This window comes from Salarias fasciatus, chromosome 7 (genome assembly GCF_902148845.1).
Source record: "Salarias fasciatus chromosome 7, fSalaFa1.1, whole genome shotgun sequence".
Taxonomy (NCBI): Eukaryota; Metazoa; Chordata; class Actinopteri; order Blenniiformes; family Blenniidae; genus Salarias; species Salarias fasciatus.
In genome coordinates this window covers 21086521-21107458 of record NC_043751.1, presented here as the reverse complement: position 1 = coordinate 21107458, position 20938 = coordinate 21086521, and the positions used below count along the sequence as shown (strand labels likewise).

At 41.7% G+C, this 20938-nt stretch overlaps 1 protein-coding gene across 1 annotated transcript; it reads left to right on the top strand.

Annotated features, from left to right (window-relative positions):
- Nucleotides 1–609: 609 nt before the first annotated feature.
- Nucleotides 610–19308, top strand: LOC115392204 (mucin-2-like). The gene is made up of 47 exons (XM_030096747.1): nt 610–741; nt 1006–1267; nt 1379–1493; nt 1773–1863; nt 1950–2062; nt 2144–2357; nt 2453–2578; nt 2836–2953; nt 3049–3187; nt 3313–3417; nt 3855–3924; nt 4010–4147; nt 4235–4399; nt 4502–4596; nt 4679–4805; nt 4909–5164; nt 5383–5426; nt 5534–5634; nt 5737–5888; nt 5982–6120; nt 6202–6306; nt 6398–6577; nt 6653–6892; nt 7404–7560; nt 7677–7805; nt 7932–8082; nt 8340–8383; nt 8510–8692; nt 8800–12912; nt 13244–13437; nt 14086–14260; nt 14339–14583; nt 14683–14866; nt 15015–15216; nt 15302–15480; nt 15582–15651; nt 15906–16045; nt 16150–16181; nt 16276–16444; nt 16644–16748; nt 16841–16881; nt 17474–17596; nt 17864–17965; nt 18059–18187; nt 18330–18369; nt 18553–18676; nt 18816–19308. The coding sequence occupies exons 1-47, from the start codon at nt 678–680 to the stop codon at nt 18979–18981; spliced, it is 10356 nt and encodes a 3451-aa protein (XP_029952607.1). The 5' UTR covers nt 610–677; the 3' UTR covers nt 18982–19308.
- Nucleotides 19309–20938: the final 1630 nt, after the last annotated feature.

Sequence of the window (20938 nt, the reverse complement as noted above, 5' to 3'; positions counted from 1 at the left end):
CATTTATAAGTGCAATTAATTTAATCCATAGGCACATTAGATACGCTGTGTTCAAAGATACTTTACAGCGCCGTGAGCATTTCTCCCTCGGGTCGGGCAAAGTAGACACGCCAGGGTCAAGTCCAAGGCAAACGTTTGCTCGCTATATGCTCCAGTGATTTGTTAATCGGTTTTACATCAGCACATTTGCTCATGTCATTAGTGAATAGAAGTGCAATCCACGGCTTTAAATGCTCTGGTTTTTGTTTGGATAAGCATGCACGCTCATTGTTTTCTGATTAAAAAAAAAAAAAAGACGCTAAATAAAAGTGTTTCCAAAATTAACACTAGATATTAAAAAATAACCTTAAGATAGTTACTGCAGGGCAGTTTGTTGAAAAAGGCACATCGTGATGATTTTCTAATGTTTCCAAAGATTCATATAGAGAGGGAGCCAAAAGGGAGCGTGACGGGATGTTTAATGACGCAGCCAGATCAAGAACAAGTGTTGTCACAAGCAGCCTCTTCATGGGTGTGATCCCAAAGGAGTCAGAGATCACAAAGGCGGACATCTATCCTCCCTCCTGAACTGCAAACACCCACTGAACTATATTTAGTGAGCCTGGTGGTGCGACACCAGTTGCTTCAAAGATCCCGTCTGGACGCGGGACTACTGAAGGACCCCGAGACCAGTCAGGATGCCGCACGGACGGGTGATCCTGTGGCTCTGCCTGAGCGTCGCTCTGTCCGCAGCGAGCCGAGGTACGTACGGACCAATGCTGAGAGATGCAAATTTCACAAATTGATCCAACTCATGAAGATCAATACACTGAAAAAAATAATAATAATAATAATCTGAAATTACAAGAAATGTTTACAACAACTGACATTGCATCAACATAGAAGCATTTTTTAAACTCTTTTTTCATTTCTTACCAAGAAGAATATTATAAGCAGAATAAACTGAAATAATTAGTCTTCCATATTGTGAACTGTTCTGTGATTCATATTTTTCCCACGGCCCAGAGCTAAAGTCATCACCCACAAAGAAATTCTGCAGCACATGGGGAAACGGCCATTTTAAGACATTCGACGGATATTTCTTTGACCTCCCGTCTTCTTGTAACTACAACTTTGCATCGCAATGCAAGGGCAGCTATGAAGATTTCCAAATTCAGCTTCAGCGGCAGGAGGTCAATGGGGCGACCTCCATTAAGAAAATCAGGATGAAACTGGACGGATTCGTCGTTGAGTTGGCCGGCGATTCCATCAGAGTTAACGACAAACAGTGAGTCTGGATGACGTTCATGTTCTCATTATTAGATAAAGCAGCGTCCTCGTGATGCAGGTGGTTGATTACTTCACACTAAACCGGGACGATGCGTTTGCTTGCCTGTAGAGTCCGTGTACCGTTCAGCCGGGGCGGCGTCTCCATAGAGCAGGCTGCGTCTTATGTCAAAATCTCTGCCAAGCTGGGTCTGGTTGCCATGTGGAACCAAGACGACACCTTCTGGGTATGTGAATTCCCATTTTCTCATCAACTTCATCTTTAATAAATATCTAAGAGAGGGGGGGAAAAAGTACAATTTAAGAGCATAGGAAATAGCATTTCTATTTAAATCAATGTAGTTAAAATGAAAGGCTGTGATGAGACAAATGATATTAATTTTGTTCACTACAACAATAAAGCAAGTTAGAACAATTCACTCCCAAAGATAGTGACAGCTAAAATAACTCAGGCTTCAATGTTATTCCTGCACCATATTTACATTTGATTTATATTTTCTCTTAAGGTTGAGATGGATCAGAAATTCCAGAACCAAACGTGTGGCTTGTGCGGTGACTTCAATGGAAACAAGCTTCAAGACGAATTCATTCAATCAAGTAAGTTGACATGTTAAAGTTTGAAACGAAGTTAAAGCAAAATTCCAGCAAACAGCCTTTAACGTCCGCGTCGCATTTTCCTCCAGAGAAAGACGACCTGATGAGTCCTGACTTGTACGGGGAGACATGGAAAGTCAGCGACCCCAGTGAAGAATGTGATGACGAGACCCCTCCAGTCAGACAGAACTGTGACGAGTTTGTATGTAGCACATTTAATTTTGACTTTTCTCATCTGTGGGAGTCAGTTAGATATAAACACGTAACACATTTCACCTCACAGAAAAGATTCTGCAAGGACCTGCTGACCGGACCGGCGTTCGTCAGCTGCAAAGACCTGCTGGATACCGCCGCCTTCATCAGCGCCTGCCAGAGCGACCTGTGCGCCTGCGGCGGGGCCGGTGCTTCCTGCACGTGCGCGACCCTGTCTGAGTACTCCCGTCAGTGTTCCCACGTCGGCGGCAAGCCACAGCAGTGGAAGACCGCACAAATGTGTGGTGAGGACAAAAAGCAGAGCAGTGTTTTCACCTTCACACCAAGATCCCTGTTAAGAATTTGCAATCTTTTTTTTTTTTTTTTTTGTGCTGAACAGCAAAGACTTGTCCTTTCAACATGGAGTTAAGAGAAAGTGGCAGCCCCTGTACTGACACCTGCAGCAACCCCCAGAGAAGCCAGACGTGTGAGGAGCACAGCATCGATGGATGCTTCTGCCCATCTGGTACGTTTCCTGATTTTTCTGCTAATAAGAACACGAGCACTTGATTTTACATTCCTTCATAGCAATAATAATGTAAATGTCGATGTGATTTGTGTATTGGAAAAAAAAACATTTGACATTCAAAATGCATGAAAGATAACAGGTTAAACAAAAAAATAAACACCAAGTGAAGGAGTTTTCATTGATATGAGACAGGAATACATTACAGTCCTAAACTCATAGTCTGACGCCTGCGATGTGGTATTGTTTCTCTTAAGGGACTGTCTTCGACGATATCACACAAACCGGCTGTATCGCCGCCAAGCAGTGTCCCTGCATGCACAAAGGAAAGGCCTACAACAATCAAGAATCTTACTCGAGTCAATGTCAACAGTGGTAATTTCTTCATTCTTATGCTGATTCACACAAAAACGTCTTTTTTTTTTTTTTTAATTAGAAGTTTGATCTTCCTGCACTAATTCTGTTGACAGCACATGTCTAGAGGGTGAGTGGCGGTGCAAGAACCTGAACTGTCCCGGGACCTGCGCCATCATCGGCGGCTCTCACATCTCCACCTACGACGACAAGACGTACACTTTCCATGGAGACTGTGCATACACTCTTACCGCGGTAAGACTGAGTGTGAAAGTTTTATCCTGTCATGCTGTTACAACATGACACTGAATATTAGTAAAAAAAAAAGAAAAAAAAAAAAAAGGATGTATCACAGAGAATACCTGTCTTCTTGATTTTAGGACGTTACAGGGAATTTCAGTGTGATCGCTACCTTGGAAAAATGTGAAAAAGCAGAGGAGTCTACCTGTCTGGAGGAAATCACCTTGCGTTTGTCACAGAACACGGTAAAAAAACGTACAGAATATGTTCATGCTTGTTACACTGTATATGACAATTTTCCTATTATTGAATTCATTCAAAGGTCTATATCTTTTGAATTAAAAAAAAGTTCAGCTTTTTTGTTTTATTCCAAATAATTGTAGGTTACAATTCAGTAAAAAAGTGCAATATTTGAAAATATGAGATTATATATTTAGTAAGGTTAGACTTCTTCTATATTTTTCGATGGAAAAAAAGCAGAAATGTCATAATGGCAATTTATTAAATCGTCTACACTTTTCAGTTTTTGGTAATAATGTATAGACAACTAGCAAAAACACTTCTATTTCAATAATTTCTGTGATGTTCTATAGAGAAAAAATACATATTTTGGATGCGCCTGTCAGAGAGAGACAGAGAGACATTAATGGAAGATTTCACAAATATTTGCTTGCTCCTGCAGGTGATTGGAATTGAAGCGGATGGACAGGTCACATATAAAAAAATCGTCTCTCGCCTTCCTCTCATCATGGGTGAGTGGTTGGTCCTTTCTAAGAGTGGCATCCACGGTACACACACACACACACACTTCATCACGAGCATGTTCCTCCCTCACAGACGACGTCGTCATCTTCAAACCGTCCTCCTTCTTCATCGTGGTCCACACCACTTATGGGTTTGATATCGAGGTTCAGCTGGTGCCGGTGATGCAGGTCTACATCAGAGCTTGCTCTTCCAGAAAAGGAAGGCTCCAAGGTATGTTTCCGTTTTCCAGAGAAGATAACAGCAACATAAAAGTCAGCCAGTAAGCACATCATGCCAAGTGGCGTTGGTTTTATTAAGGTCTCTGCGGAAATTTCAACGATGTGGAGGCCGATGATTTCAAAACCAGATGTGGGCTGAATGAGGGAGTAGCTGCATTGTTTGCCAACACGTGGAAAGTTGGAGCAGGTTGTCCTGATGTGAAAGACTCCCTGAGGGACCCCTGCACTCTGAGTGTGGAAAAAGGTAAGTGACAGACGGTTTAAATAAAATCTCAATCTCGCTCTTCACACTGCTTCACCTGGCAACATGGTGATTTTTAAAAAAATTTTTTTGTACTTTTATTAGAAAAGTATGCCAAATACTGGTGCGGCTTCCTGTCAGACCCTAACGGTGTGTTTGCTGAGTGTCACTCAGAAGTGGATCCATCAGAATATGAAGCTGTAAGTTGTGATTTGTGTGTGTGTGTTTATGTTGTTTATCTGCTGCATATTTCATCATCTTGTGGATGATTTCTCCGTGTAGTCTTGTGTCTACGATACCTGCGCCTGTGAAAGGAGCGAAGAATGCATGTGTGCTATCGTATCATCCTACGTGCACGCGTGCGCTTCTGAGGGCGTCGTGCTGAAGGGATGGAGGAACAAAATCTGCAGTAAGTTTACACCGAACAACCAGGACATGTGGAAACTGGATTGTTTTTTTTTTTTTTGTCAAACAGTATCTGGACATTTCCCGGCCTTCTGTTCTCTCTACAGGTAAATACACCAAGAGCTGCCCAGAAAGTTTAGAGTACGGATACCAGACGAATGGCTGCGATCGCACCTGCCGCGCTCTCAGTCAGTCGGACGCCACATGCGAGGTCAGCTTCACTCCTCTGGATGGCTGTGGCTGCGCCGAGGGACGCTACCTCGACGACAAGGGGCGGTGTGTCCCGGTTTCACAATGTCCCTGCCACGTCGGAGAAAAGGTGGTCCGTCCGGGTCAGCTCATCAAGGTCAATGGGCAAACTTGGTGAGGATTTAATTACTCCGACATGAAGCCAAGCTTGATTTTCATTAGGAATATTGGAGTGTTTTATTTGTTTACAGATCGTAGCCTTCTATTGGCTGGTAGGAGCTGCAATTTCCTGCAAACTGAGATCCAGAATTAAAATAACTGTTGTTTTTAACAGTTTGTTTCAAATTCGGTTGTATTTATTTGCATTTCAAAGATATTCACTTTAATTTCAGTTCCTGCCATCATGGACAATTAAAATGTAGAGGAGCCAGAATCAGTGAGTACTTGGTTAACAGTTGATATCCTTTCAATAGCAAAGCACTGTATCTTTAACACTAAAAATGTATGGGATCTCCTTTGTAATACGTTTACCACTACCATCAGCGTGCGCTGCTCCAATGGTTTACGTCAACTGCTCTCGTGCGAAAGCTGGCACAAGGGGAGTTGAGTGTCAGAGAAGTTGCCAGACATTGGACATGAAATGCGTAAGACTGAATCTTCATGACTGCTTTTGCACATGCAAAAAAAAAGAAAGAAAAAAAAAAGACCAGAATGCATGTTGAATAAAATTTGTCTTGATTCCACAGGATGATGCACAATGCATCTCAGGCTGTGTTTGCCCTCAAGGCCTGATGCAAGATGGCAAAGGAGGCTGTATAAAAGAAGCAGATTGTCCCTGTACATATAATGGAGAGGTCTATAAAGCGGGACAATCTCTCACTGTGGACTGCAATAGATGGTGAGATTTTTGTGCACTGTGCCTTTTCTTTTCATTTTTTTGATTTTTGTGAAGATCTACAGCTGACTCAAACTTTACATTTTTTCATGCCAGCACATGCAAAAACAGACAGTGGGACTGCACAGACAGAGTGTGTGATGGGACCTGCACCATGTACGGAGAGGGGCATTACGTCACTTTTGACGAAAAGAGATATGTCTTCAATGGAGGCTGCAACTATGTGTTCGCACAGGTATAATTTTAGTTTGTGTGATCTTTTTTTTTTTTTTTTAATTCAGACAACTGAATGTAATATTTCTACAATATTCCACAGGATTACTGTGGAGACAACGAAGGCTCCTTCAGGATCCTGACTGAAAACACCCCCTGTGAGACAACTGACAGCATCTGCTCAACTGTTATCAAACTCTTTTTGGGGGTAAATAACAATCCCAAAACTGCTTACACAGGGTGGTGAAATGCTCAAAGTTGCTTTGTAAGACTACAATTGTATGTTTTGTTTCTTACAGAATAATGAAATTGTTCTATCAGAAGAAAATGTCAAAGTTAACAAACAAAGCAAAGGGGAAGAAATTGCCTACAAAGTCCACAAAATGGGATTGTATGTTGTCGTAGAGGCGAACAATGGTCTTATCCTTGTGTGGAACAAGAAAACAACACTCATGCTCAAACTCAGCTATGAGTTCAAGGTCGGTGAGCATACAGTAAATGCATCTTAACGTGTTTTCCCATTGGAAAATTCACCAATTCTGATTTTATTACAGGGAAAAATCTGTGGTCTCTGTGGGAATTACGATGGCAGCGTCAAAAACGATTTCACCACCAGAAAAAACGAAATTGTCGTTGATGCCTTTGCATTTGCGAACAGCTGGAAGGACTCAACCACTTGTCCAGATGAGAGAGCTTCAAAATCCCCCTGCAGTCTGTACTCGTACAGGCAAGCATGGGCTTTGAAACACTGCAGCATTATAAAAAGTTCAGTATTTGCCACCTGCCATTCAAAGGTGAGAAAAACTTCAAAATTTTATTGCAAAAAGAAAGTCAGCCGAAAGTCTATATATACAACCTGTTCTTGTCTCTTGTGTCTCTAACAATACCGTAATATTTAGTGCCACATTGCTAGAAGCCCATAAAATCCATCTTCAAGGTATTTAAAAACACATAAATACCCTGAAAACCATTACTGGGCAGTGGGCTTGTGCCAAATGGTACTCGAAACAATGATTTCCAACAATTATAATCCTTGTTGGAGAAAGGAGACTTAATTTCTACGCTACCATGCTACCTTCAAAATGATAAGGAGCCGAAAATACTCAGCTGAATTTCAAGCTCATCATCTTTCCCAGACATTGCGGATTTCATTTGTTTTTTTATTTAAGGTCATGTATTTGTGGGAAACCATGAATGACATTCTGCATTGCACATTAAGTCATCAAAACAAGTTGTAACAGATATTTTCCGTTAATATGCATAGAATTTGCTCTAACTTGAATATGCTATTCATTTTCTTGAAAGGTGAATCCCCAAAACTTTCATGACTCTTGCGTGAGAGACTCGTGCGCTTGCAATACAGGAGGAGACTGTGAGTGTTTCTGTTCAGCTGTAGCAGCCTATGCAGCAGCTTGTAATGCAGCTGGAGCCTGCATAAAATGGAGAACCCCCACCATCTGCCGTAAGTGTTTGCATTGCTGTATTGGAAATGAACAATTTGTAAACACGAGGTGTGTCTTCAAAATAAGTGGCTCTGTAATCTAATGTTCTCGCCATTCTCTTCTCCTGATTCATTAGCCCTGTTCTGCGACTTTTACAACGCCGATGGAGATTGTCAATGGCACTATGAACCTTGTGGAAAATCATGCTTGAAAACTTGCAGTAATCCTTCAGGAAAGTGCTACAATCAGCTTCCTTCTTTAGAAGGTATATATGACACGAAATAATTCCTATATACTTATAATCACTTCATTTTAACAACTTATCAACAAGAGAAAGGACTTCTTATCTGCACCCATTCTGTAACAATTTTGTAACATGTGACTTTTTAAGGCTGCTATCCAAAGTGCCCACCTGAACGGCCATTTTTGGAAGAGGTTACCATGAAGTGTGTGGCAGCGCCCAACTGTGGCTGCTATGATATGGAAGGAAAGCATTACAAAGAACGGGATCTCATGCCTGCCGACAAAAACTGTCAGAGCTGGTAAGACATTTTTCATCTCTCTCAACATTTAAAAGCTGATAGCCTTCAAATTAATACCTGATTTTTATCTGAAAATGCTCTACTGTCATAATATGAACAATCGTTGTGTCGCTATAGCATGAAAAATCTTTCAAATCAGCTGGCCAAGTGATTCTGTGTGCTTTCAAAATAAGACAATTGTGACATTCATAAAAAGCAAACATCAACAGTGAAATAAATTCATATGTTTATGATAATCCTTTTGTCAAACCTTCCAGCTATTGCACTTCAACAAAAAAGCATTGCACTTACAATGTGGAAGGTAAGCCAGATTAACATAATTTATTAATGACCAATAATGACCATATTTTTAATGTAATAAAATGCACACGGGTTCAGAAAGTAGGCAGATGTGTGTTAATTGCATTCCATTATTCTTCTCTTGCAGCTTGCACATGTGCATATCAAAGTCAGATGTACAAGTATGGAGAAACAATCTATTCCACTAGTGATGGAGATGGAGAGTGTATAACTGCAATTTGTTCAGAAAATGGGACTATTACCAGAATTATGGAACCTTGCACGACTGCTGAAGCACCAACAACAACAGTGTTTGTGTTCAACACAACTGGTAAGAAAGAACATTGTCAGTAAGAAACATTTCTCAACAGAAAAATACACCAACTTAAAAGAGAAGCGGAGAGGTTAAGTTTTTCTTTTTTGTTTGTTTTTTCTCAGTGGCAGAAACAACACCAAGTGTGACAACTCAGATTGTTTCTACTGTTACAACTGAGTCTGTGACGACAATTGTGACCTTCTCAACACCAAGAGGTACAACAAGCTCCAAAACAACTGTGACACCCCCAGTAGGTCCACCTGAAGGCCCAACAACCGCAAGTGTAACTACCACAAGAAATGAACCTTTCACCACAGAAGAGATAAGTACAGCAGCCACAACTGAAAGACTCACCAAAACCCCAGAAGACTGCTATAAATGTGACTGGTCAGATTGGACCAACAAGAATTCCCCTGAATCTGATCGAAACAGTGGAGATATTGAAAGAATTGAAGACATCGCTTATCCAGAACTGAAATCTTGCAGACAGCCACTGGACATCGAGTGCAGAGCTAGTAGACTAAGAGATAAAACTTTGGAGGAAGTTGGCCAAAAAGTAACATGTGACCCAACAACAGGTTTCACCTGCCTGAACAGTGACCAAAGTTCAGATTCTTCTTGTTTGGATTATGAAATAAGAGTGAAGTGCTGTCGTTACATTTGTGGATCCACCACAATAATTAAAACATCCACCACAGCAGTTACTGAGAAACCAGGCGCAACAACCACAACAAGTGAAGAACGTACCACAACCCCAGAGGAACCAAGTGAAACAACCTCGTCGACAGAAAGACCCACCACAACCTCAGAGGAAGTCACAACCGCTGAAGTCACAACTGCTAACTGCTATGAATGTAACTGGTCTGATTGGACCAACAACAATTACCCTCAGCCTGGTCCAAACAGTGGAGATTATGAAAAAATTGAAGACATTGGTTATCCAGACCTGGAATCTTGCAGACAGCCACTAGACATCGAGTGCAGATCTAGTAGATTTACAGAGAAAAGTTTGGAGGAAGTTGGTCAAAAAGTAACTTGTGACCCTAAAACAGGTCTCATCTGCTTGAACAAAGACCAAAGTCAAGATCCTTCTTGTTTGGATTATGAAATACGAGTGAAATGCTGTCGGTACAAGTGTGGATCAACCACAACAACGATTATATCTTCCACCCCAGGAATTACAGAACAGACAGGTGCAACAACCACAACAAATCCCGAAGAGACAGGTGCAACAACCACATCAAGAATTACTGAAGAATCAAGTGCAACAACCACAACAACAGTTACCGGAGAGCCAGGTCCAACAGGAACCCCAACAATTCCTGGAGGGACAGGTGTAACAGGCACCCCAAGAAATCCTGAAGAGACAACTGCAACGACCACTACAATTCCAGAAGAGAAAGGTGAAACAACCACCCCAGAAATTCTCGAAGAGGAAACAACCACAATTGAAGAACCCACCTCAACCTCTGAGGAGCCAACTCCAATCGGAGACTGCTATAAATGTGACTGGTCAGATTGGACCAACAAGAATTCCCCTCAGTCTGGTCCAAATAGTGGAGATATTGAAAGAATTGAAGATATTGCTTATCCAGAACTGAAATCTTGCAGACAGCCTCTAGACATCCAGTGCAGAGCTAGTAGATTAAGAGATAAAACTTTGGAGGAAGTTGGTCAAAAAGTGACATGTGACCCTACAACAGGTTTCACCTGCCTGAATAGAGACCAAAGCTCAGATTCTTCTTGTTTGGATTATGAAATAAGAGTGAAGTGTTGTCGTTACGTGTGTAGATCTACCACAGAGATTGAAACTTCCAGCACACCATTTACCGAAGAGACAGGTTCAACCACCACAGCAATTACTGGAGAGACAGGTATTACAACCACAACAACTGGAAGACCAAGTAAGCCCACTGAGGAACCAAGTGTGACAACTTCATTGACAGCAAGACCCACCACAACCCAAGTAGAAGGCACAACCCCAGAAGACTGCTATAAATGTGACTGGTCAGATTGGACCAACAAGAATTCCCCTCAGTCTGGTCCAAATAATGGAGACATTGAAAGAATTGAAGACATCGCTTATCCAGAACTGAAATCTTGCAGACAGCCACTGGACATCGAGTGCAGAGCTAGTAGATTAAGAGATAAAACTTTGGAGGAAGTTGGCCAAAAAGTGACATGTGACCCAACAACAGGTTTCACCTGCCTGAACAGTGACCAAAGTTCAGATTCTTCTTGTTTGGATTATGAAATAAGAGTGAAGTGTTGCCGTTACGTGTGTGGATCCACCACTACAATTGAAACTCCCTCCACAACAATTACCGAAGAGACAGGTGTAACAACAACTACCGAAGAGACAGGTGTAACAACCACAACAACTACCGAAGAGACAGATATAACAGCCACAACAAGTGAAGAATACACAACTACTGAGGAGACAGGTATAACAGCCACAACAAGTGAAGAATACACAACTACTGAGGAGACAGGTATTACGGTGTCAACGACAGAGAGACCAACTCCAGAAGAGTCTGAGACAACATCAACCACAGAAACCTCTACAATTGTTACAGGTACAGGTACAACAAGAACTCCAAGGCCTCTTAAAAGTACAACTGCAGGAAAACAAACCACAACATCAAAAACAGGGTCCAAAACAACCAAACCCAAGTCTGCGACTACTGTAAAAGTCCCAACAACAACCACATCAATAACAGGAGTCCCATCAACAACAAAGGGGGGCACTACAACTACACGAAGGCCAGGAACCAAGCACCCAAGAACCGGCCCTCCAAGACCAACTGGAACACCTGGGTTCGAGACTACAACCACACCAATAGGACAAACCACAGGAACGGGAACTCCAGGAACACCAACCGGACCACCCGAGTTTGAGACTACAACCACACCAATAGGACAAACCACAGGAAGGGGCCCTCCAGGAACACCAACAGGACCACCCAGGTTTGAGACTACAACCAGACCAATAGGACAAACCACAACAATGGGCCCTCCAGGAACACCAACAGGACCACCTGGGTTTGAGACTACAACCAGACCAATAGGACAAACCACAACAACGGGCCCTCCAGGAACACCAACAGGACCACCTGGGTTTGAGACTACAACCAGACCAATAGGACAAACCACAACGAGTCCTCCAGTAAAACCACCCAGGACTAGGACCACCATAGCAGTCCCTTCTACAACAACCACATCAACAGAAACACCCCCGACACCAACAGAGGGGGGCAGTACAACCACATCAACAGAAAGACCCACACCAGTTACAGGGGAGGTCAGCACATCGTCAACAGAAAGACCATCACCGACAGAGGAGTTCAGTACAACAACCACATCGACTGAAAGATTCCCACCACCAACAGAAGAGGAGTTCAGTACCACAACCACATCAACAGAAAGGTCTCCACCACCAACAGGGGAGGGCAGTACAACAACTCCATCACCAGAAATATCTTCAACATCAAGACCGAGGGGGACTACAACTGCTACAACAGAGTCGACACCCACAGAAGGGACTACAAAAATCACACCAACAAAACGGCCCCCATCACCGACAGAGGAGGTCACTACAACAATCACATCAACAGAAAGACCCCCACCACCATCAGGGGAGGTCCCTACAACCGCATCCACAGAAAGACCACCACCATCAGGGGAGATCCCTACAACCGCAACGACAGAAAGACCACCACCATCAGGGGAGATCCCTACAACCACATCCACAGAAAGACCACCACCATCAGGGGAGATCCCTACAACCACAACGACAGAAAGACCACCACCATCAGGGGAGATCCCTACAACCGCATACACAGAAAGACCACCACCATCAGGGGAGGTCCCTACAACCGCAACGACAGAAAGACCACCACCATCAGGGGAGATCTCTACAACCGCATCCACAGAAAGAACAACACCATCAGGGGAGATCTCTACAACCGCATCCACAGAAAGAACAACACCATCAGGGGAGATCTCTACAACCGCATCCACAGAAAGAACAACACCATCAGGGGAGATCTCTACAACCGCATCCACAGAAAGAACACCACCATCAGGGGAGATCTCTACAACTGCATCCACAGAAAGACCCACGTCGCCATTAACCTCAGTAACTACAGAAAAATCTACTACAGTGATTGTGTCTTCAACAGAGAGCAAAACAACTTTGTGTTCCTGCAAGTATTTGGATGAAACTTTCACTCCAGGTAAGCAATATGTCAATGTCCTAATTTTTTACTCATATTCTCCAAATAACATCGCGTAGATACTGATCGGTTCATGAAAGCTTTTTATCAACACCCATGCAGCTGTAATTCATTTGAAGCAGCACAACAATTTAACTTTACTGTGGCCGCACTGACGATGTAACTGAAAAACGCCAACTAACTGTAAACCTTCTGAGAAATTGTTTACTTTTCAAATGAGTATATGAGAGTTTAGTTTAGTTTATAATAGATGCCTGAGGTTAATTTTTTTTTCTGTGAAGTGGAATCTCACTGAATTTGATTCACCTGCCTTGATTTTACTCTCATTTAGGAAGCTTCATGTACAATAAGACTGATGGGGAAGGTTGGTGTTACACTGCATATTGCAATGTGACATGTAATGTTGAGAAGCGTGGCAGACAATGTCAAACTACAACTCCTCCAAGTCCAATTAGTTCAACTGTGGTGCCGACTCGTCTGACGGAGAAAGTTCCTGAATGCTCATATCTTGATCCACCCAGAAAGGTATTTGAATTCAGATATGCATTTTACATAAATGAAAATGCCAATAGTGGAGTTTATATACATATATGCACACATCTTCAGATATGTAGATATAAATTAACCTTAAAAGATACAGTAAGTCACACAAAACTAACATCCTTGCCATATTATTATTAGTATTTCATAGAAAGTACAGTCTTGTTAATCTGGCAGTTTGATGATTATGTTTGTATAAAGAACTCTACCCAGGGCATGTGCACCAGTATGCAGGTATTAGCATTTTATTTTATTTTAACTTGAAAGTGGGAAAAATTAGGTAATTGGTCCACCTCCAGCAGAATTTTAAATACTACCATACATACAATAAATTTCTAATCAGAAACAAACTCATCCACCATTCTCTAGACATAAAAACAAAATTGAAAGAAAAAAACCTAGAACATAAATAAATGAGGACAGGCATTCATTTGACAAAATGTACTTACTTCCTAGTTTATTGTGTCAGGGTCTTCTGTATTATAAGAAAGTTGGTGCAGCTTTCATAAAGTTTATGCTCTAAGAGGTAAATTTAGAATTCTTTAAATAAGAGTCATTAGCATAACGCTCCTTATGCTAGCATGTTTTAATAGGATTTTTAATTCTTTGCGTTTCAATACATGTATATTACAGAATGGCGAGACCTGGGATGGCGAAACCGACTGCACCAAAGAAAGATGTGAAAATGGTCAAGTGATCACGGAACACGTGCCATGTCCTGATACATACATGCCTATTTGTGAAAATGGCTTCCCTCCAGTCAAGATTTTCGAAGAAGGATCCTGTTGTCCGCACTACGAGTGCCGATGTGAGTTCAAATGAATATCTTTCACGTCAAGTTGTCTTTGCTGAAACACTCTGGCTAATCTAAATGTGATCCTTCCAGGTGTCTGTGCTGGCTGGGGAGACCCTCATTATCTGACGTTTGATGGCCAGTATTACAGCTTCCAGGAAAACTGCACATATGTTCTGATCAAAGAGATCCAACCCGAATACGATTTTAAGGTTCTCGTTGACAATATAAACTGTGTCGCCTCAGCTGATGTCTCCTGCGCTAAGTCCTTGATCGTGTTTTACAAGGACTATGAAATTGTCCTTACGCAAGAGACGGAACCACAGACTGTGAACGTGGTAAATCTTGCTGCGACACATTATTTTAATCAATTCATTACAAGCAGTGAAGATAATTGTGTTGTTTTACTTACAATATATAATATTGTGTTTGCTTAGGTGTACGTCAACGGCAGAAGGATTATTCCGAACTACTCCAACAAAGACCTTGTTATTACATCTTCAGGAATTGAGCTGGTGTTGAGAATCCCAGAAATCAAAGCAGTTGTGCTCTACAAAGGACTTTTATTCATCGTTGAACTGCCTCTTGAGCTTTTCCATGAAAACACAGAGGGACAGTGTGGTAAGATAATTAATTGCTTTAATGCTTCAGTAAATAGCGATTCCTGCAGGTTAGATTCTTGGGTTGAAATATAGATGAACCATTTTTTATCATCTTTGTGCATGTATGTTTATGTGACATGCTTGTTTTTACATTTCACTTTCACAAGGTTACTGTGACAATTACCGGGGCAACGACTGCAGATTGCCAAGTGGTGAGACCCATCCCTCATGCTCTGAAATGAGCCACGAGTGGCGCGTCAAAGATGAGAAAAAGCCATTCTGTGAAAGGCCACCACCTCCGCCCAGACCACCAGTGCAGCCAACAGAGCCAGAGTGCAAAGCTGATGCCTGTGAAATTCTTAACAGCGAGTAAGTGTCTACAAAATGAACATGAGCAAAGAATGTCACCGTTCTATGGTTGGAGTAACGGTCTTATTCTCATTTGTGCATGAAGGGTGTTCGAGGAGTGCCAGAAAGTGGTCCCACCAGAGGCATATTTCAAGGCCTGTGTGTATGACACGTGCCACGTGACAAACAGGACCATGATTTGCAGCAGTCTGGAGGCCTACGCCACGGCGTGCGCTGAAGCAGGCGTCTGTGTTAACTGGAGGAACGCTACAAAGGGCCAGTGTGGTAGGAGAGCTTTGCTTTTCGGGGAAAATATGTTTTGTTTTGTTTTTTAAGTGATATTTCCCTGGAATTTTCATTTTTTTCTCTACTTTCTCTTCTTACAGAATATCAGTGCCCACGTGATAAAGTCTACATGCCTTGTGGCCCAACTGTTGTACCGACCTGCAATGCAAGGTAATCACTATATTCTGCTTCTACATTATTGTCGGTTAAATACAGTGTAATGCAGTTAGTCAGAAGAGTGTCCAAATCCATTCAGGAAAATGTAGTACTGGGGTAAATGCAAATACTTTGCATAGTAATGTGTTTATTGTCAGCCATGAAGTGTCGCTCTTCTGTTGTACTGAATGACACTTTTCACTGAGATAATAATGAAAATTAATGTTGTATGATTGTCAATCAGCTTATTTTATTTTTATTTTTTTTAGACATAATGAAGACTTCCTAAAGGAATGTGAAAGAAAGCCAAGAGACCAACAGAAAAGTTGCCAGAAACAAATAGAAGGATGCTACTGTCCAGAGGGGAAAATCAGGTTCAGTACGGCCTCTGATGTCTGTGTCTCCTCCTGTAAGTACTTTCTTCGTTGTTGTTGCCTTTCAAAAAGACAATCTCCTGTGAATCCTGGAGCATGTATTATCAAGCAGCCTAACTGGTTGTCTCTATTGTTGAAGGTTGCACTGGACCTGACGGCCAACCTAAAGAGGCAAATGCTTCACTACCTCCCGCTCTCATAAACACGGACGCCGTTCCCCGTGTGTCACCGCCTGTTGTAACCACCGTTCTTCTGCCCCCAACAGCTCGGCGAGGAGTGGCTGAGCGACTGTAAGCACTGCGCCTGCGACAACGACACCCAGAGCGTGCGGTGTGAGCCTGTCGCGTGCGCCGTGGAGGAACCAGTGAGCTGTGACGAAGAGGGTGAAGTGCTGGTGAACCGTACAGTGGACTGCTGCGTGAAGCAGGCATGCGGTGAGGGGATTTTGGATTTGACAGATCTTAATTTTCGAGAGAAAAAAAAAAACATTTATTAAGGGAAGAAATATTACTTATCTACATTTTATCTGATACTTTTCATTTACTTCAGCACACTATTGTCAGTGATCCTGGAGTAACTCTTAAGTTAACCCTCACTGATGCTGAACCATATTTTTATGTTTTATCAAAACAGAGTGTGATAAGAGCCGCTGCGCGAAACAGACAGAGAAATGCGAAGCAGGATTTGAGCAGGAGCTCACCATCTCAGAGGAAGTCTGCTGCCCCGTCTATCGCTGCGGTATGCTTGGCACCAAAATTCCCTTTATTCAGAGTTTCTGTGTGGGGAAAGGGGAAATCTAAAATGTTCTCATTTGTTGTTGTTTCATGTAGTTCCTAAGCATGTCTGTGTCTTCAATGAGACTGAGTATAAGGTCAGTAAAAATGTTGTCACTTTCCACCAAATACAATTCTTCTCGAGGCACAAAACAATTAATCATGAAATCATGATGTTTCATCATAACAATTTGGAATTAATTTTGCAGTTTTGGCTTTTCCAGACGTCGGTAGCAGTTTTTAGCCTACGTTAACTGATTCAGCTAGTTTGGTTGTTTTAGCTATTTTGACTTTTGACCATGCTTTTCTAGACATGTTAACCATTTTAGCCATTCTAACCTGTTTTTGCTCCATCCTTGATAGTTTCAAAGAAACATTTTTGCCAATTTTTATTTATGTTAAACATTTCTCTATTTTATTTTTTTAGCTATTTTATCCAGGAGAATCTTTTTGAAAATAAGCCAGTCAAACAAATAACATTTAAATACACAATAACTGGCTGAGAATTGTCAAACACATGATATTCAGAAAGCTCCAGAGAACCAATACAGAGAAGTTAAAGATTTAGAAATTGGAGCTGCAGGTTTGCAGACCCCTGGTCTCAGTTTATTAAGAGCAAACCAAAAGTTTACTGACATAAGAATTTGACAAGACTGTTATTGACTTTAATTTTCATTTCATTGCAAACAGCCCGGTGTGGAATTCAACAAAGGTGAATGTGAAGTGTGCAGATGCACTGAAATTGAAGATCCTGACACCCAGCTGCACGAATACGACTGCACCACGAAAATGTGCAACGATGACTGTCAAGAGGTACTTTTATATGGAAATACTTCGGGTTTTTTTTTAATACATCTGAACACTGTAGAGTCGTGTATTGTTTGCACATGACAAACGACATGCTCCAGTTGTCCATTACGTGATTCCACCTAACAAATAATGAAATCTTATTCAAAGAATGAATGCATGAGTCAGAGAAAAGAAATTTCAAGTTGAAAGTGTCCCACAAAGGCCACAAGTTGGTAATTCATTCGGTCTGATTATTGGCCTCACTAACAGTCCCTCTTCTTTTCCAAACAGGGTCACGAGTACAGAGAGCAACCAGGAAGTTGTTGTGGAATATGTGAACAGACGACTTGCGTTATGGACTTCCCAGATCTCCCAACGCCAGTCCTTATTGAAGTACGTTCAGTATAAAAGAAATCCCTTCAGGACCGGTAGATTGTTTCCTACATCAATCTAATCACTAAATCATCTATTTTCTCCATCCGACAGCCCTCTGACACTTGGTCACCACCAGACGATAACTGCACCAAATACCAATGCAAGAAGGTCAACGACGACTTCACTGTGGTTGTAACTGAGCCATCCTGTGCTATATTCGATCCAGAGAACTGCGTTGAAGTGAGTACAATCCAGCTCTCAAGATGTAGATTGTTATATCTTCTGCTTATCTGACGCTGAAAAGAGACTTATATTTTGTATACATAGTTCAACATGTGTTGCTCGTCTGCGGTTGTCACAATGCAAATTATTTGTATTTCAGGGCACTGAGAGGATGGATGAGTCTGGCTGCTGTAAAACATGTAAGTACAATTCTGAAAAAAGGACTTCATATTAGTGTAACAGCTTTTTTAAAAAAAATAAATTGCAGCCACACAATTTTTTTTATATTATAAAACTTGTTTTGGGAATGAAACATTTCCACATTTTCCCTCATTTATTTTTTTTTTTCTGGCCGAATTGACACGACGTCCTGTCATTCACAGGTACCCCTCGTGAGGACTGTGTGAAGAAGACGAACACCACCGTGTTGGAGGTCAAGGGCTGCGTATCAGTGGAGCCGGTGGAGCTCACTTCCTGTGCAGGATCCTGTGGAGAGTCCTTTTCAGTGTGAGTCTTTGTGTTATCGATAACTCACTCAGCAACGCTAAAATCACACAACCACTTTTCACACACAAAATTCTTTTGACTCTTTCCTGGCAGTTTCATAGCAGGTGTCCTCTACTGAGATGCTTTTGTTTATCCGCAGGTATTCGGCTGAGAGCAACAGCATGGTCCACAAATGCACGTGCTGTCGAGAATTAGCAACGAGCAAGAAGGAGGTGGAGATGGAGTGTCCTGATGGCACCAAAACAACACACACTTACCTTGTAGCTGACAAATGTGGCTGCAGTGAATGTCAAGACAAAAGTTAATCCACACCTGGCGACTGTGGAATTTGCAGCGATAAAAGAGATCCTTTCGTTTCTTGCATAGCTCTGCGCCTTGCAATTTCCTATCAGCACAGTTTCATTTGCCAGAGTACAACGCGTCCACATGATGTCCGGCAGTGTCAGCACACATTTGTCCGAGGGTGTGTCCTGAAATGAGTCCTTCACCAACTGTGTGATGTTGTGTATTTTTGGTAGAGGTTTTTTTTCTCCCCTTGCATTCAATCTAAACGATTAATAAACGTGTGTTCAAATACATATATTGTAGCAACACTTCTGTCTTCTGCATCATTAAAACTCAGCTTCACTGGTGATAACGGCTCATTGTTTTCTTTCTTCCCGGATGTATCATCAGTAGTATAGAGAATCTAAGTTGAAAACAAAGTTAGTCATTTTAAAGACAGTTAAATAAAAAATCTAATTACATTTCATTGCTATAGGTAATGGTTACTGCAATGCTGAGTTGATTCAGAGAATCTGTTTTCTCCTTTCTCTCCCTCTGTCCCCTCACCCAACCAGAATAGCAGAAAGCCGCCACCTCTGGTTCTGTAAAGGTTTCTTCCTTTTAACAGTTTTTACTTTACGCAGTCACTTATGTTTGCTTGTGTGGGAGTGTTGGGATTGCCTAGAAATGACTGTACTTGGTGCTATAAAAATAAACTTGATTGAACTGAATATTGTCCATTGCCAAGGGTGATGTACTTCACATTATGCAAACTTTTAAATATATTCACCCATGAAATGGACAGAAAATTTCCATCTCACCTGTTGATTCCACCAAGATGTCATAATTTGTATGAATCCTAATGAGTCCATTAGCAGTTCAAAGCAGCCGGCACTTGCCATTGGTTTTATACGCATGAAATATCTGTGAACTTAACTTCCTGGGCACCTAAGAACCTGAGGCCTTGAAGCAGTAAAGGAAATAGATTAAGTATCAACTTTGCAATTTCACAAATGCATTTCTCTGTAACAAGGAGGCTTGGTTATCCGTCATAAATATATCAGTGGTGGCCATGATGCCATGAACACACACAGAAACCACAGAACCTCTTCATTACCAGTTTATAGCAGATAATGGTAGAAAGCAGAAAATCCATATGTAAATGGAACATGCAAGTTCTACACAGACAGGACCAGCTTCAAACCTGTGAAATGTATAAATCTCACAATATTCACTCGATCTAATGTGTTACATACACTGCACAAAATAATACACTATTTTTCGCTCCCATTTTAATGAGCCAAACTCAAAGATCTAAGACTTTTTGTAAAGGCTCTTCTCTCAAATATTGCAAACAAATGTGTCTTATTCTGTGTTAGTCAGCACTTCTTTGCCAAGGTAATCCATCCACCTCACAGGTGTGGCCTATCAAGACGCTGATTAGACAGCAGGGTTATTGCACAGGTGTGCCTTATGTTGACCACAATAAATGGAAGCTCTAATATAGTTTTAATTTAGTGGTGGGGGGATGTTTTCAGCTTCCAGGGATTGTGTGCAGATTCTTGCAACATGAGGCCGTGCAATATCATGCTTCAACATGAGGTGATGGTCGTGGATGAATCGCACAAGAATGGACTCAAAACCTTTAAATTCTGTGGCATTGTGCTGTGGGATAAAACTGCACAATTCCAGCCAAAGGCACACCTGTGCATTAATCATGCTGTCTAATCAGTCTTGATACGCCACACCTGCAGGTGGATGGATCGTCTCATTAAAGTCTACAAATTTAGATAAATTTGTGAACAATATTTGACAGCAGTAGACCTTAGAGCTCCAATTTTCAAGTTCAGCTCATGACAAATGACAGAGAAAAACCATTTTGAAAATATGGAAATGATTTGGTTGCTGATCATTCTTTCTATTCACCAGCCTGGCAGCCTGCACAGGTTTAAGCAGTTGATCGATGCGGTTTTGAAACACTGTGCGCACATCTTCAAT

What these genes read in the sequence shown, in the direction of transcription:
- LOC115392204 (XM_030096747.1), top strand. Translation starts at nt 678, where the DNA reads ATGCCGCACGGACGGGTGATCCTGTGGCTCTGCCTGAGCGTCGCTCTG. An exon ending in CAGAAAAGGAAGGCTCCAAG is followed by an intron (nt 4,148 to 4,234) that starts GTATGTTTCCGT and finishes GGTTTTATTAAG; the next exon opens with GTCTCTGCGGAAATTTCAAC. An exon ending in CTGCGTGAAGCAGGCATGCG is followed by an intron (nt 16,445 to 16,643) that starts GTGAGGGGATTT and finishes TTATCAAAACAG; the next exon opens with AGTGTGATAAGAGCCGCTGC.